The sequence below is a fragment of the Micropterus salmoides genome, unplaced genomic scaffold (assembly GCF_014851395.1).
Source record: "Micropterus salmoides isolate LMB-PRFRI ecotype aquatic unplaced genomic scaffold, ASM1485139v1 Ms_hic_scaffold_17, whole genome shotgun sequence".
Taxonomy (NCBI): domain Eukaryota; kingdom Metazoa; phylum Chordata; class Actinopteri; order Centrarchiformes; family Centrarchidae; genus Micropterus; species Micropterus salmoides.
In genome coordinates, this window is record NW_024040817.1 from 20,966,486 (window position 1) to 20,981,627 (window position 15,142).

Below are 15,142 nucleotides of genomic sequence, written 5' to 3' on the forward strand. Positions count from 1 at the left end.
CCTCTCTTGCACCTGTACCCCCTCCCTCTATCACCACTCATTTATCTTGTCATTCCTCCTATCACTCCCTCATGCTGACTCCACCTCTTCCCCCATCCTGCTTTACCTCCTCCTCCTCTTCCTCCTACTTTTCTCCCTGATTTATAGGAGGCGGTGTGCAGTTCACACACATTCCACTTCTGATCCCACCACCACCACCCTCCCCGCCAGTGGACTCTCCCTGTATCTAGGCACGGTCATTATCTGCATGATCCTCCAAAATGGAGAGAGAGATGAGACAATAGGAGGAGTGTTGTTATTGTTCAGCAGGTCAGACCGTCTTTTCATACACCTCTGTGTGCCTCGTACAGTCTCCCAAGGAGTGGTCTGTGTGTGTGTGTGTGTGTGAGTGTGTGCATGTTAATGTGTATGAGGATTGGCTGTTTCTCTCTATCTCTTGTGTCAAAGTTTCCAGGCCCGACAGCTCCTACATGAAAGAGCCCCTGAAGTCTTTATGGAGAACAAACGGCTCCCTGACGCAATGTTCCAGGTTCAGGACACACACACGCACACAACGACCCATGCCAAACACTCACTGGCTAACTCGCTCGTTCACTCATGCAGACACACCACATCCACAAGCCACAACCCTCAAATCCCCATCCTTGCACACCCCCGTTGGCCAGGCCTAATTAGTTATGTGGTCGGCACTCTGCTCTATCCCAGAGCCCCAAATGGCAGCAGGTCATAAAACCTTAAGTGTTCCACCAGTCAGAGCTGTGCAACTTTGGTCATATATCCTCCCAACACGGCCCAGCCAGGGCTGAGTTGTCTCAAAGCCCATCTCTCACAGGCCTACTGACATCCATGAAATCCCTTTATGGCATTTTCAAAGGTATTTCTGAGAGATTTTTTGGCGCTTCTGCTTTGCATCTCTGTTTTTTATGCTCCCTCAGGTAAGCAAATAGCCCGTGCTGACACAGAGTCAGACGGGCTCAAGTTAAACTCTTTCCCAAGACATCAGTGTCCCCACACACGCACACGTATGCAAGTGCACATGCGCACACACTAATAACCCCAAAAGTAAACATTAGTTTTGGTTTGTGAGTTGGATTCCCATAGTTAGTTTGTTTCCTTGGTACCCGACACCCACCGTCCTGCCCTCAGTAACCCTGGTGACGAAAGATGGGTGTGTCTTGTGACACCATTTTGCGCAAGGGAATTGTGTTTGTGTTCATTTCAATGCCTATTATCTTTTACATACCTCAGGGAGTCATCAGTGAGCATGTTAATAAAACAACTTGATTAAATAAGATCAGATAAGAGGATTGTGTTTCCTCCAGCTAAGTGTAGTGATCACTGAATGGTTTGGTCATCTGACCTTTTCTGTGTGTGTCACATTCTGCAGGTGGACAGAGGTAGAAAGTAACAAAATACATTTCTAAAGGACTTTAGCCTACATAGATACAAGTTTCAGGTACTAAATCTTCAGATGAGCTTTTTTTAAGTGCCTGTTTATGTTACAGAACAATATACGTACGTTTGTATGTGTTGTCCAACCGCGTTGTAATAATAAGGGGGAGACAAAAGAATTTCAAACAGTCTCTCTTTTTTGACCATTTGACAAGAACGTTTAGTGAAGCACACTAATATCTTAAATAAGGAGCCACAGCCAGCAACTGATTAGCTTAGCTTAGCATGAAGACTTGAAATAGGGGGAAAAAGTTAGCCCAGCTCTGTCCAAAGGTAACAACATCTACCAAAAAGTTGTTATGAATTAAATACATGTTAATTAAGAATTTGATTACAATACATATATCATTTATGTACAAAATAAATAAAAAGCTGGGCCTAACAAAGAGCCTTGAGGAATCCCACAAGTAAACTTCTTTTATTTTTAATGACAATTATTTTTATTTGAAGATATTCAACCAAAAATGTGTAACCCTTCTAATACTACATTTTCCCAAAAGTTTTAGTTGTATAGTAAGTTGTGCTCAGAGTATATTCATTGCAGTTATTTTTTCTAATATTTCTCTGCAAACTCCATTATTACCAGGTACACATTGCTTATCACTCAGTAAGTTATACTATCATAGGCATCCACCATTAGAAAGAGTACTTTAACAAGTACATTTTACTGCTAATAGTTTATAACTTTTACTAGCTACAGCTATTTTATGCTATCTTATGCACACACATAATACATCACGTTTATATTATATGTTGACACATTCACATTGTTCATGTCTAGCAATCATTAAATGTTTTTGTATAAATAACATTGTAATTCATAATTTTCCACAAATCTTTTTAGTTTATTTTGAATTTGTGTGTGTGTGTCTGTGTGTGTGTGTGTGTGTGTGTGTGTGTGTGTGTGTGTGTGTGCGTGTGTGCTTGCTTCTCTGCCCAGTGAGATTAATAGGGCTCAGTGTAATCAGGAGGTAATGGGAGGCTCATAGGCGTCTAGACAGTGTTCAGACCAGAACTGTAACTCCTACACCCAAAGCACCAGGAAAAGGACAAAAGGTTACAAAATAATTTTAATCTTAACAGTGTGCAGCTATTTTATCTATTGTTATTATAGTAACATCATCTGCAGAGACAAAGCTAATATTGAAAGACTCAGGCCAAATCATATGAGCATACACATATATGTTGAACACAGTGATTTACAGTGGAACAACAAGCTAAAAAATAAGTGTTTTTATCCCTATACCTTTTGCATATAAATCGAGAGGAAAGCAGAAATGTGGAGAGGAGTAATGAGGGGAGGGGTAATAAGAGGAATACACACATATCATCAGACTTTCAGTCACAACCTCCCAAAACCACAGAAAAATAAATAAGCCAAATGGGGGGGAAAAAATTCTGGGTCTGGAAAAAATTATCTCATGTTTAGTCATGTAGCTTTACAGGACAATACCCAGGACACAACTAAATATTTTATTATTATATTTTTATGACAACCTTGTCAAACTGCAGGGCATAGCTGATGGTATATATAGGAAAGATGGCAACATTGAGAGAGAGAGAGAGGGGGGAGGGGTGAGAAAGAGAGAGAGAGAGGAAGAAGAAGAAAGAAGAAGAGGAGATATGAACAGAAAGTGAAACCTGGGTGGCCAAAGGGCTGCTGATGATTTGTATATTATACTGATTGCTGGAAAAGCACTTATAAAGCCGTTGACGCAAAGATGAAAGGAACTCTACTGATCAGTGAACCATCCACTGACTCTGGCAAGTAGGCTCATTTTAATTAGCCACGGCTACATATGACAAATAGGTGAAATGTAAAAGAGATATTCCTCAGGATCTTCTAGTTTTCTTCAGTGAGTTAAAGAAGCAGCTCTCACTGAAGGCAACTCTGAGCTTGTGATGAACCAAGACACAACACTGGTGCAAATGCAGCAAACAGAAAAGGTACAGAACTAGAAATAATGAACCTGTGCCAGAAGAAAGTATAATTTAAAACATCTGTAAGTGTCTGTATATGCTCTCGTAATTGTTTATGTCAGGAGTCTTGCAATTTTCCAAAAAAGCACCTCAGCAAGTGTTTATTCACTTTCATTTTGATGATGTATGAGAGATGTGAGCACATTTTTTAAAGATGATATACCAACAAGCTTTTCCCAAGATTTTCCAAATGGGGAAACACTGGGAATCATCAAGTTTTCGTCTGCTCTGCCTGGAAGCTCTTGCGTTCATGTTTAGATTGATAAAAACATTTCCATTAGCTGGATTCCACACACTAGAGGTGTTAAATACACGTATGAACACACCTTCAACACAGAATCTTTAACCACTAAGAAACTCTCGCTCCAGTTTAGGTTGCAAAGCTGGTTCGAGAACATGTTTAGCTGAACCGAAATCCACCGTACTATGCTTCTGATTGGCTAGTCTTAATTAGGTAGGCTACTGCACATGTGCAGCTCCCAACAAAGATCAAATAGAAGTGAGATCACTTCACTGCGTAGCTTAAACAGAGCGTTCAACACACAGGGTGAAAAGAGGGGCTGCAGCAATGTGCAGTATAACAAAAATATATCGTTTTTTGAAAATTAAACCATGTAAAACTATTCTGGTACAACCCCTAAAAATAAAATAATAAAATAATGAACCTGAAAATAAGGACAATATGACCTCTTTAAAGGTGGAGCTGGGCTTACTGATGACTGATACAAGCTAATACGGTGATACAGCTTAAAATACGGTGTCATGCACAATATAAGAGTAAATTTATTGATATGCCATTAGTGGGTGCTAAAGTAGCGCTCCTTCTACTGCCTATGACCAGAATTCCAGCTGGAGGGATACACATTCATTCATTCAAAAGTTTTTTTTTTCATTATTTGTGTGAGAATTAGTGATGTTTCTCGTCAGTGCTGTCCATGTTTTCCGTCTCACCAATGTTTCTAAGCAGTTCTTGCACTGTGGTGGGTAGAAAAAGTCTAGTCTATCTGGAACAGTCATGTGTAAAGGTATTTTACATAAACAAACACTGAGGACACACATACTGTGCCAAATTGCTGAACGCACACTGCTCCTACAGTATATACATATTCATCATGATCATCCTGGGCTATCAGGCATCGCAGCATACAACAGAGTTGAGAATATGACTGATGATTTGTTAAAACAAATGAAACATGGCACCCTTAAAATTCATAGTAGAGAGCGGGTGACCTTCTTTCAGAAAATAAACACAGACCTTACTCAGACAGCAGAGGGGGGTGGGGACAGAGGCAAGGTGCTGACACTGGTGTGTGGGTTTTTAGTGTGGCAGTCAGAGGGAGAGCTAAGAGGTTTGAGAGGCTGGATTAAGAAGCAGGAAAGGAGGAGCTGATGGCATGCTGCGGTTAGAAGGGGGGGGGGGGGGGTTGACTGGGGGAGGAGGGTAAGGAGATATATAATGTGGTGTTGGGGTTTATCCAACTTACACACACACACACACATGCATGAACCATACCTTTCACTCGCCACCCAGCTCCGTAAACACTTCATGACTCTCTGGTGGCTAAAGTGCCCAGCCAATCAGAGAGTGAGATGTAGAAGAAAGTGGGACAAGTGAACCAATGAGTCAGCTTCTGGGTGTGGAGAGAGAAGGAAAGGAAGGCAGAGAGAGGCAGAGGGACACAATGAAGAAGAGTCAGATAGGTCAGGAGTTAAACTCATCTCCCTTACATCTCCCTTGTCTCCCTCTGACTCCTCTTAAATTTCCTAAACTCCAAATTTGCTTTATTGCAAATGCTATACACGGTTTACAATGTATGTATAATAATTCTGCCATATAGACCTACAACTTATTAAGTCTGTATATGCTGTCAGTGGACAACTGTGTTAATCTGTCAGTCCTTATACTGAATTGAAAAAAGTATGCCACACCATTTGAGTTGCTCCACTCTCACATTAACAAGGAAAACTAAGGAGGAGTCAAGGAGAGAGAAAGAAACAGAACTAGAAAGCAGTCTCTAGTTTCAGATTTACAGCGGTGGTGGGAGAGATTTGGCTGTGTTCTTACAGCACACGGAGGACCGAGCCAGAGGAGGAGTAGGAAGACAGATTTACATGGTGAGAACAGCTCTAGCTGCTCTGGAGCCCTACACTGGATACATACTGTCCTCCAGTGAGCTCTATATTTAAAAAATGTCTAAATGACAACTGCTTCAGCATGAAAATACAATACTTACATATCAAGAATCCACACTATTATTTCCACACTGATGTGAAATTTGTGAAATCATGTTTCCCAACACATAGGACTCAAGTCCGTTCTACCCAAGCAGATTTTAGTGTGGTATAAAGAAGATATATGTACTTGTAAGTGCTGTAAGATACCAAATACACAATTTATTAACTGAAGTGCTAGGTTGCATTTGGCCATTGGGGGTCAATTCACTGCAAAATTACTTAAAACAAATTATAAAGTGGTGGTGTTGTAGCTATAAGGATATTGTTAGTCAGGCTACCCACCACTTTGGTCCAGACTGAAATGTCTCAAGAACTTTTGGATGGATGGCCAATCAATGTTATACAAACATTTTGTCCCAAGAGGATGAGTCTTAATTTTGATGATTCCATGACTTTTTGTTTAGAGCAAAAAGAGGTTGATATTTGAGTGACATGTCTCAATAACTATTGGATGCGTGGACATGAAATGTGTTACACACATTATTGCTCCCAATACATTGGTCCAATACACAGTCTTTGAACAAATACCTATAAATAAAACTAATGACATTCCCATTAGCCCCAGTTGTACTTGGTGTTTAGGCTAATTAGCAAATGGTAGCATGCTAACACACTAAACTCATATGATAAACAACTGATTCTCAAACTGGGGGTTGGGCACCCCGGGGGGCCACGGTGCCAGTGCAGAGTGGCGTGGATGTTGAGCATTTAGCTTGGAGCGTTGCTGAGTACAGCAGCATAGTAGAGCCGCTAGCATAGCATATAGACTAAGTCTAAATTCACTTGACTGAACTGAACATCCACAGTTCTTGACAATTTTTTTGTTTTACTCTGAGGTATCTAAGAATCCTCCACTGTTTACTTCAGCAAACATTTAGTTGCACTGCACACTACCATTAATTTCAGCAATAACAGAGCACAGCAGGAAATAGGACATTATGAATCTCTGTGTGAAGGTCTGTCCTGTGTGTTTCCACTCTGACAAAACTGGGATAAACCCCTGTAGGTGTGTGTGTGTGTGTGTGTGTGTGTGCGCCTCTTTTGGGGTTTTACTCCTTATTTAAGACCAATATTTACCCAGCAGCCCCAGGGTGAGATTACCTCATATTCTTCCGCCCAGCTGTGCTTTCTCAGCGTTTCCATGACAACCGGCGGAATGTCCCATCATGTTTATCCGCCTGCCAGAAAAACAGAGAGAGAGGAAGAAGAAGTTGCAGAGGGCAATGGAGAATATACATGTATGTATGTATAAGACAGACACTTATGCATTCACACTCTATGCACTTGTGTATAGGCTATGGAATAATCACACTGGAATGCATGAGGCACTTCAAATAGCAAAAAACACACAAAGTTACTGTTAATATGTTACTGTTACTTGCATCTAATGTTAATTTAATAATAATAATAATAATAATGTTAAAATTTAGTCTAAGTCTTAGTCCAACAGCCCTTTTCTGCTGAATTAACATGAGAAATTACAAAACCTTTCAGTAAGATTTATATGCACTTGTTGCTTTCAATTTAAATGGAAAAAAACAACAATAACATCCTTTAACTGAAAAAGCTGTCATTTTACCGAATTTTCCTGCAAATTTCACTCAAAAGTCCTTTATAATGTAATATCTTTTGCAGTATTTATAATGAGTTTTACAGTGTATAATGTTGTTTTAAGCATAAGCAACTGCATTTCTATTTAGTTTATTAATACATTTGTCTGCATGATAGCAATGAACAGCCTTAACTAGGGTATAAACAGTCTTGCTGACACAGTATAAATTTAATAATATAATTGAACTGTCTGTTCATATGAATAAACAAATAAACACAAAAAATAAATAAACAATTAAAAATGACCATATATGTGTCTGCAACCATGTTATAATAGGTCATGAACTATTTATTCATTTTTCAGACACTGCCTTTAAATGTTTATGAATTGGAGGCAGCTATGCTCAGTCATTGACCTGTCAACCAACTGCATGAAGGAATGGCAACTTCAGTTGAAATGCAAATCTCTGCAAAGCTCCAGAGGTAGCCTACTGTTCTGGGATCGACGATAACCCCTGACCTCCCTGAAGGGGATGTCCAAAGGAGAACTTCAGTCCAATTTTACACTATTAATATAATCAATTACCTGTAAAGCTGAAAGTTTGAATTTTCATGCCTCTGCAACAATTCGTCATCATGAGTCAGCTTTAAAAACAACACCACTGTAAATGCTGAGTTCACCAACTTTTAGAACAGCATACTGTCTCCTCCTTAAACCACAGTAGTTGAGTTGCACTTAGTGTACCCAAAAACGAAAATGAGACTGAGACTATGTGTCAGAATTTATAAAGGAAATACGACCTTATTTGCTGCCTGTTCAGTTATTAGACAAATCAACGTTTGTCTTTGTCAAACTTCCTGATTAAAGTATAATCAATTTAATTTGAAGTTTGAGTTTGTTTGAGTAAAATAAGATAGGATTATATTTGGGAAACAGTATGTGAATTTGGCAATCCCTCCAAAGAACAACGTGAGCATCTCCCAGTTGAACAATATAGCTGCATGTAAAGAATTGCAGCTGATCAACAGGTGAATCTGCAGTATACTGCTCTTAACAACTGAAATGGACACAAAGTATTACAAACTCATTTCCCTCTCACACAAATGTATAGTGGAATAGTGTATAGTGGCACGGAAATTGTTTGTTAATTTTGTGTTTCTGGTTTTGGGCGGCTGTGGCTCAGGAGATAGAGCGGGTTGGCTGTTAATTGGAAGGTCGGCGGTTCAATCCCTGGCTCCCCCTGGTTCCGTGTCGAAGTGTCCTTGGGCAAGATACTGAACCCCGAATTGCCCCTGGCGGCTATTCCGCCAGTGTATGAGTGAGTGTGAATGTTAGTTTCCGTTTGAGCACTTAGGCTCAGTGTATGAATGTGTGTGACTGGTGAATGCAGATGTAGTGTAAAAGCGCTTTGAGTGGTCGAAAAGACTAGAAAGGCGCTATACAAGTACGGAGCATTTACATTCACATTTTGAGAAAAGTGTGAACATGTCTGAGGTTCTAATTAGTCTAGTTGCGCTTTAACCTAGAAAGCAAATAGTATTAAGGCCAGACTTAATTGATCAGACTGAGTTTCACATCTATTTTTTTACCATGGCCATGACCACCATCATCATCATCAACATCATCAACAACAACAAATTTGGTCACACTAATGCAGAGCTCTTTATAGTGACCAAGCACTCTCTTTGGAGACATATAGTCACAGTGGCGCTGTTGGCAGTCCTTGCCATGTGGACTCTGTCCTGCCATGGGAACGGACAGTTATTTGCTTTAATTTGCAACAGAAAAGCCTGGGGTGTATAGCGACTGTTGGGGAATGTTCTATTTGGTCTTCTCCTGGCCTGTTTAAGTGATAAAAGTGTCATTATTTAGCCTCTGAAGCAGAGGGGAGAGTGCAAACAAGACTGTATGACCCTCTGTCAAGAGCCAACGTTCTTCAGAAGCTCATTAAGGGCATCCAGGAGGACAGCGCATCAATTGGCGGGGCCCTCCAGCTTCCTCTCGTCCTTTTTAAGCCTCTCTCCTCGGATTCAACCCACTCACCTGCCGATCAACGTTAGAAATGGACTCAGTTTAGAGCTAAAGTGGACATGAAACATGTCGCGCTGTGAGGAGGCATAGTCAACTTATTAAAACAGCAGGAAAGACCCTTGGATTTGAGCCAAGTAGGATCTCACCCTGTCGTGCGCTGACCGGATTTGGAGATGTCTGGATTTACTTGTTGAGATGCTGTCCTGAAAGCTTTGATTGGCTTCACTTTAACTACACTTGACTGAATAGCAGACATATAAAAGTGGCATATTCTCTGTGTGGTTGTTGTTTGGGACCGAATGTGGAGATGCAAGGCCGCTTAGTGGACTCCGCGATAATACATTTTGTCAATGACATGAACCTGATGCAGTTTCCGCAAAAGCACACGTTGGGACCGGAACAGCAGGTGGATAATGTCCCAGGCAGTCCGGACAACCAGATGCGGCTGAACGACTCGCCCTGGAGCCTGGATCTGGAAAACGAGCACCTGGTGTTGGGCTCACCGATGTACAGATGCGGGGCGGACGGGCAACACAAAAAGTCCAAACGGAGGAGGATCATTACCGTGGTCCAGCGGCAGGCGGCCAACGTGCGGGAGAGGAAGCGGATGTTTAGCCTGAATGAGGCGTTTGATGAACTGAGGAGAAAAGTTCCCACTTTCGCCTACGAGAAGAGACTGTCCCGCATCGACACACTCCGTTTGGCCATCGTCTACATCTCCTTCATGACGGACCTGCTGTCACAGCAAAATAGTCAAAACAGTCCAATATGAACTTTATTGTATGAAGATCGGACTGGATTGAGTTTAACACAGATGCCCGTGATGACAAAGACTCTGAAACTGTTGAACTGGTTAACTTGTCTAAATTCACATTTAAATTAGGCCTAGATCCATCCGAACGTGATATGGTTCAATTTCTGAAAATTTAGAGTTCTAAAACAGGCAAGAAATATCTTCAACAATTACAGACAATATACGTTTCAAAATCCCCTTTCTCTCAGAAGTGTAGACTATAGCACAATATTTTTAGCCAGTGGCATAAATGATTAGTCTTGTCCTAATCAAACCAAGAGCAACTCCTGCAAATATTTCATTTAATATATATGACTTACTGTTGCTTTGAAATAAATATATGCTTTACGATATACGTGTTCTTTGCTCTACATTACAAGAAACATACAATTTTATTTAAACTAATTTAGGCCAATGTACAGGAGTATAATGTCATGCTAGATTCGTGGCTCTGAGATTTATGCTGCATCTGTTTTAAAAGTGTATTTCAGTGTTTCAAACAGTAACATTTAACGTCCAGTAGAAGATATAGGCAATATGATGACATTTAAAGGAGAGTGAAGACTGAAGCTTCAGGTGCGTTATTTCAGCACCCTGGAGAGCGACAGCCGTTCGCCTCACCTGGCCTGATGCGGAACAAGTGAGGCTGAAGACATAAAGGCCAGCTTTTATTTTGTGCTTTAAAAGAAGAAGGAGAACAAATAAGACATAGGCCTATGGCTTTGCCATGAAAAGCCATAGGCTATGTCAACCCACTCACGTGCAAATTAGTTAAAAAAGTTTTTATTTGAATCGCAAAGTCAACGCCAACTACATGACGCTGGTTATTATCCTTGGCGCTGAGGTGTGAATTGAGATGAGCTCCGGAGAGGTAAACTGAGAGAGTGAGAGACCTCTAGACGTGCTCTCCGTCTCTTTTGAACGACAGATATTTAATGCAGGGAGAGACCCGAAAGGCGCTTGTGGCAGTCGTATTAAAAAGGGAGTAGACAAGGCCTGTTGTGGCCCTCTCAGAGTGTCATCTTCCCCTCATCAGAGGTAAGGCCTCCCTGTAGATAATTCACAGCCCACCTCAAAAGGTTGCCAGTTAGTTTCAGCCGTATCTCATGTGTGCGTGTTTAGAGAGAGAGAGGGAGAGAGAGTATGTATGTGTGTGTGTGTGTGTGTGTGTGTGTGTGTGTGTGTGTGTATCTCCCTCTCTCTATCACCTCCAGTGTTTGCATTGCGCTCCAGCCATACACCGCCTTTAGCGACCCCGCTGTGAGCACGGATCCGCCCTGAGAGCTCCCTGGGACGGCCGGTCTTTTAAACCTGAGCCGCGGTGTCGAGATCCCTGCGGGAGTCAGACCCATTTAAGCGCATACCTCAACGCGGGGCCGCTGACGGGAAAATAAACACCACGGTCTGCTTACGAGCAGAGACCTCCTGCTGTGACAACCTCCTGTGTTTCAGTAGGTCTGATATTTTTCACCGCCACCATGCATCCCACCTCAGGCTGTGTCTAGACCTGAAGACTTTAGGCCAACAACAGGCTTGTGGAGGAATGTCTGTTGGGCCATGTGGTGTCCTTTTTTGACTTATTTGCAATTGGAAAGAAATAAAAGCAAGTCCACGCATATTGACGCACGGCAGCAACTTTTAAAATGACTTGGAAATTAAACAAAAGTGGCAACAAAAAAGTCTGAACATGAAAGGAGTCGTCTAATTTATGCCAATATTAATTTCATAGACTTTAAACACATATTCCAACTTATCTGTTTAAATTGCATCTAATCCAAGAGTGAGAGAAAAAAATAGCATTTTGCATTTGGGGCAGAAATAAATTGGAATGGAGAAGGGAGAAATAATTCATCCCTAAAGGGGAAGGGATTGCAGATATCTACACCTATGATTCAATAACACCGCGCCCCTTCAACACTCCCTTTCACAGTCTTGCATAAAGGAGCCTGCATGTCTTAAACACCATTCCTGATATTATACTCTCCTTCTCCTGCAGTATTATGTTACACCCTTCCTCACCCAATCACAGCGCTCCCCAAAATCCTCCTGCCCGCTCCCCGCTATAAGAGCCCCGGTCGTCCCAGTCTGGCAGACAGCTCTGCCTCTCCGTGGCGCACGAGATTTACCGTTATACAAGCCCACACCCCTATTGCAGGCCACACTTATAATTACCTGCCGTGTTTGCTGATGTTGTAACCAGTTCAGTGGATTAGGGTCAGGGGCTATTACGGTGCTACAGACCACAGAAAAGTTTTGGAAGAGACGATGCGGGAAGAGGACTCCTCTCCAATGGACAGTGCGGGGAACAGTGAGGAGGAGACCGACCGTCAACTGCCGCGGAGAGGCGCGAGGAAGCGGCGGGCCACACGAAAGAGCGCGGACGACGAGGAAGAGGGAGACATAGAGAGTCCGAGCACCGGGAAAAAGACATGCAGAAAGACCTGCGATGGAGGAGGCGGCAGCGCTGGGAGCGGCGGCAGTGAAGGCAGCAGCAGCCCCGAGCCCTCCTTCGATGATCTACAGACACAGCGCGTGATGGCCAACATCCGAGAGCGACAACGGACGCAGTCGCTGAACGAGGCATTCACGTCGCTACGCAAGATCATCCCCACCCTCCCATCGGACAAACTCAGCAAGATCCAGACGCTGAAGCTCGCGGCCCGGTACATCGACTTCCTGTGCCAAGTTCTGCAAAGCGACGAGCTGGACGCGCGAGGGACAAGCTGCAGCTACGTGGCGCACGAGCGCCTGAGCTACGCGTTCTCGGTCTGGAGGATGGGGGGAGCGTGGACCTTGTCTACTACGTCCCACTAGCAGGGCTGCTGTGGATGGTCCAGCACGGTAGGTTGAGGGCCTTTCACTTTTTGTCCTGCAGGGAGACAAGTGGTGCCAAAATATCCATATGCGGAATTTACGCTCTGACACCCGGATGAAAAATAGAATCTAATAGAAACACTTTTGCTGTAATAATTAGGCTATATAGCATGACACACCACCCCCAAAAAACAACAAACAAAAATAATAAAAACGAAACATATAACACGTGTAATAGGCATTAAGCCTGTTTTATTTCGTTATGAAAGGGGTGTAGTTCCCCCGCAGATTGTACAAAGAAATCATGCACATTATTTGTAAAACAGCCACAAGATTTCACCATCCACCTTAAATTTACTCATGCTGTTACAAGGTACTACATGCAAGGGATGAATAGCCTATGCATTTTTTCTGAACACATATTTGTATCTATAGGCCTACTGCATAAATCCCATAGGATTATATATTTAATGCACTGGGTTTTTATTCTTAATCAAAATAACATTTTTTCACAGATTATCCAGACTGAAGAACCAGTGGATGAGGCCGACCCTTCAGATAAACTGAAAGAGGCCAAACACAGCTGACGCCCAGCCGCTGTGCTTTAGGCCTCAGAAGAGAGCGGGCTTTTCATTTTTCCCGTTGCGTGGACTCTAATGTTTGCAAGGGAGCACTTAGGACAGACAGGACGGATATGAAGAAAGGAAGACCACTGCGACGATGAATGTTGTAAAAACAAAACGAGCTCTGAGGAACTGCTCTGTTTTGAAACTCGAGAGAAAAATGACAATTCATTCCACATTCCCTGTGACAATGTTTCACAGCAAATGAAGTATTTTGTATTTATTTTTCTACACCGGTTCGAAATTCCTTTCCCCCACTCAAATAAAAGTTATTTATTTTGGGATATCTCGTGAATGTTGAATGGATCTGGAGTATGGGCATTTTGAGTGCTGTAAATATTTGGTAATGTCTTGAATAAAAACAATGAAAGTATCATTCTTACCTCTCAGTTGTCTGGATATTCATAATAGACTTCAACTTAAGCTCTGAATTAAGGCTGAATAACAAAATACAAAACTGGTCAATTTCAAGACCACCATGGCTAATGGCATGAGGGTGCTCAGTTTACACATACACACAGGCTATATTGTTTTAAACACCTGACATTTTTTTGAAACAAGCTCACTTTCCATAGTCTCAGTACTTTGAGCCTAGAGAGTTTATTTTCATAGGTTGTTGCTGAATCCTAGTTAACTTAACCACAGTGGAGGGGGCAAAATAAAACATCTCATACCATGGCTTATTCTGTATAGTGATTTCTTGAGCCCAGGGATCTGGGAAAGCCATAATTAGCTGGTGGTCTGTTTGAACAGAGTGAATGTGGAGCAGTGGGAGGCATACATGATATTCCCAGATGTCCTCCGAACCACAGGTCAGCATGGGAGTTTCCTGCAGGTGCTACAGAAGCTACCCCAGGAGCTCTGACAGATAAAAAGGGGTAGGTATGGGTAAAAATGCAAACTTAAAAAAGCCCTTATACTTACATATACCTGCAATTCTGATGAAAAAGAAGTTATGTTTTCCCTGATGAAGGTGTACTGAAACATTGCAAGCTTATAAATTTATTTTTGCAAGTTAGACACTGTGGAGGAGTTTCTTTGCAAAGTCACATATGAACACCATAAATGATCAAAACAAGACTTAGGGGGCTGTATAAAACCTTATATATATATATTGATTAGTACAGCTGGTTCTTCCACAGATCAAGTTCAAATGAACATACATTCAACCCAAAGAAATAGAATCAAATCATATTTTATTTACAGTGCAAGGACCTTGGCACCAACGGAGCCAGGAGACCAGCATTGAGAAAGCGAAGAGGGCGAGCCGGTGTATATATTGTAATTAGCGTTTGAGACAATTTGATTCTATTAACCATGAAAACCTGGAGGACATAATACAACATCTGAAATCCTCCTCATGCTGCCTTGATATTCTGCCAATAGGTTTTTTCAAAAATGTTTCTAAATGCATGGCTTCAGATTTACTACAAATTGTCAACATGTCTCTCCTCTCAGGTTTTTTCCCACAGGCCCTGAAAACTGCAGTCATTAAGCCACTCTTAAAAAAGAGCAATCTGGACCCATATCAAATCTCCCATTTTTAAGTAAGATCATTGTTTTTCAACAGCTTAGCGCTTTCTTGGCACTAAATAACAGTTTTGATGTCTTCCAGTCAGGTTTTCGACCACACCACAGCACTGAGACGGCTCTTGTTAAGGT

General features: G+C 41.9%; 2 protein-coding genes across 2 annotated transcripts; both read left to right on the top strand.

Annotated features, from left to right (window-relative positions):
- The first annotated feature begins 8,809 nt into the window (after nucleotides 1-8,809).
- Nucleotides 8,810-10,049, top strand: LOC119907788 (protein lin-32). The gene is made up of 2 exons (XM_038725470.1): nucleotides 8,810-8,887; nucleotides 9,558-10,049. The coding sequence occupies exons 1-2, from the start codon at nucleotides 8,810-8,812 to the stop codon at nucleotides 10,020-10,022; spliced, it is 543 nt and encodes a 180-aa protein (XP_038581398.1). The 3' UTR covers nucleotides 10,023-10,049.
- A 2,089-nt stretch (nucleotides 10,050-12,138) lies between these two features.
- twist1a (twist family bHLH transcription factor 1a) lies at nucleotides 12,139-13,862 on the top strand. Its single transcript, XM_038724912.1, has 2 exons — nucleotides 12,139-12,884; nucleotides 13,373-13,862. The coding sequence occupies exon 1, from the start codon at nucleotides 12,309-12,311 to the stop codon at nucleotides 12,855-12,857; it is 549 nt and encodes a 182-aa protein (XP_038580840.1). The 5' UTR covers nucleotides 12,139-12,308; the 3' UTR covers nucleotides 12,858-12,884; nucleotides 13,373-13,862.
- The last annotated feature ends 1,280 nt before the right edge of the window (nucleotides 13,863-15,142 follow it).

Excerpts from the sequence above, each read along its gene's own strand:
- LOC119907788 (XM_038725470.1), top strand. The coding sequence starts at position 8,810 with ATGGCCATGACCACCATCATCATCATCAACATCATCAACAACAACAAA. Across the intron at positions 8,888-9,557 it reads CTAATGCAGAGCTCTTTATA|ATGCAAGGCCGCTTAGTGGA; the intron begins GTGACCAAGCAC and ends CCGAATGTGGAG.
- twist1a (XM_038724912.1), top strand. The coding sequence starts at position 12,309 with ATGCGGGAAGAGGACTCCTCTCCAATGGACAGTGCGGGGAACAGTGAG.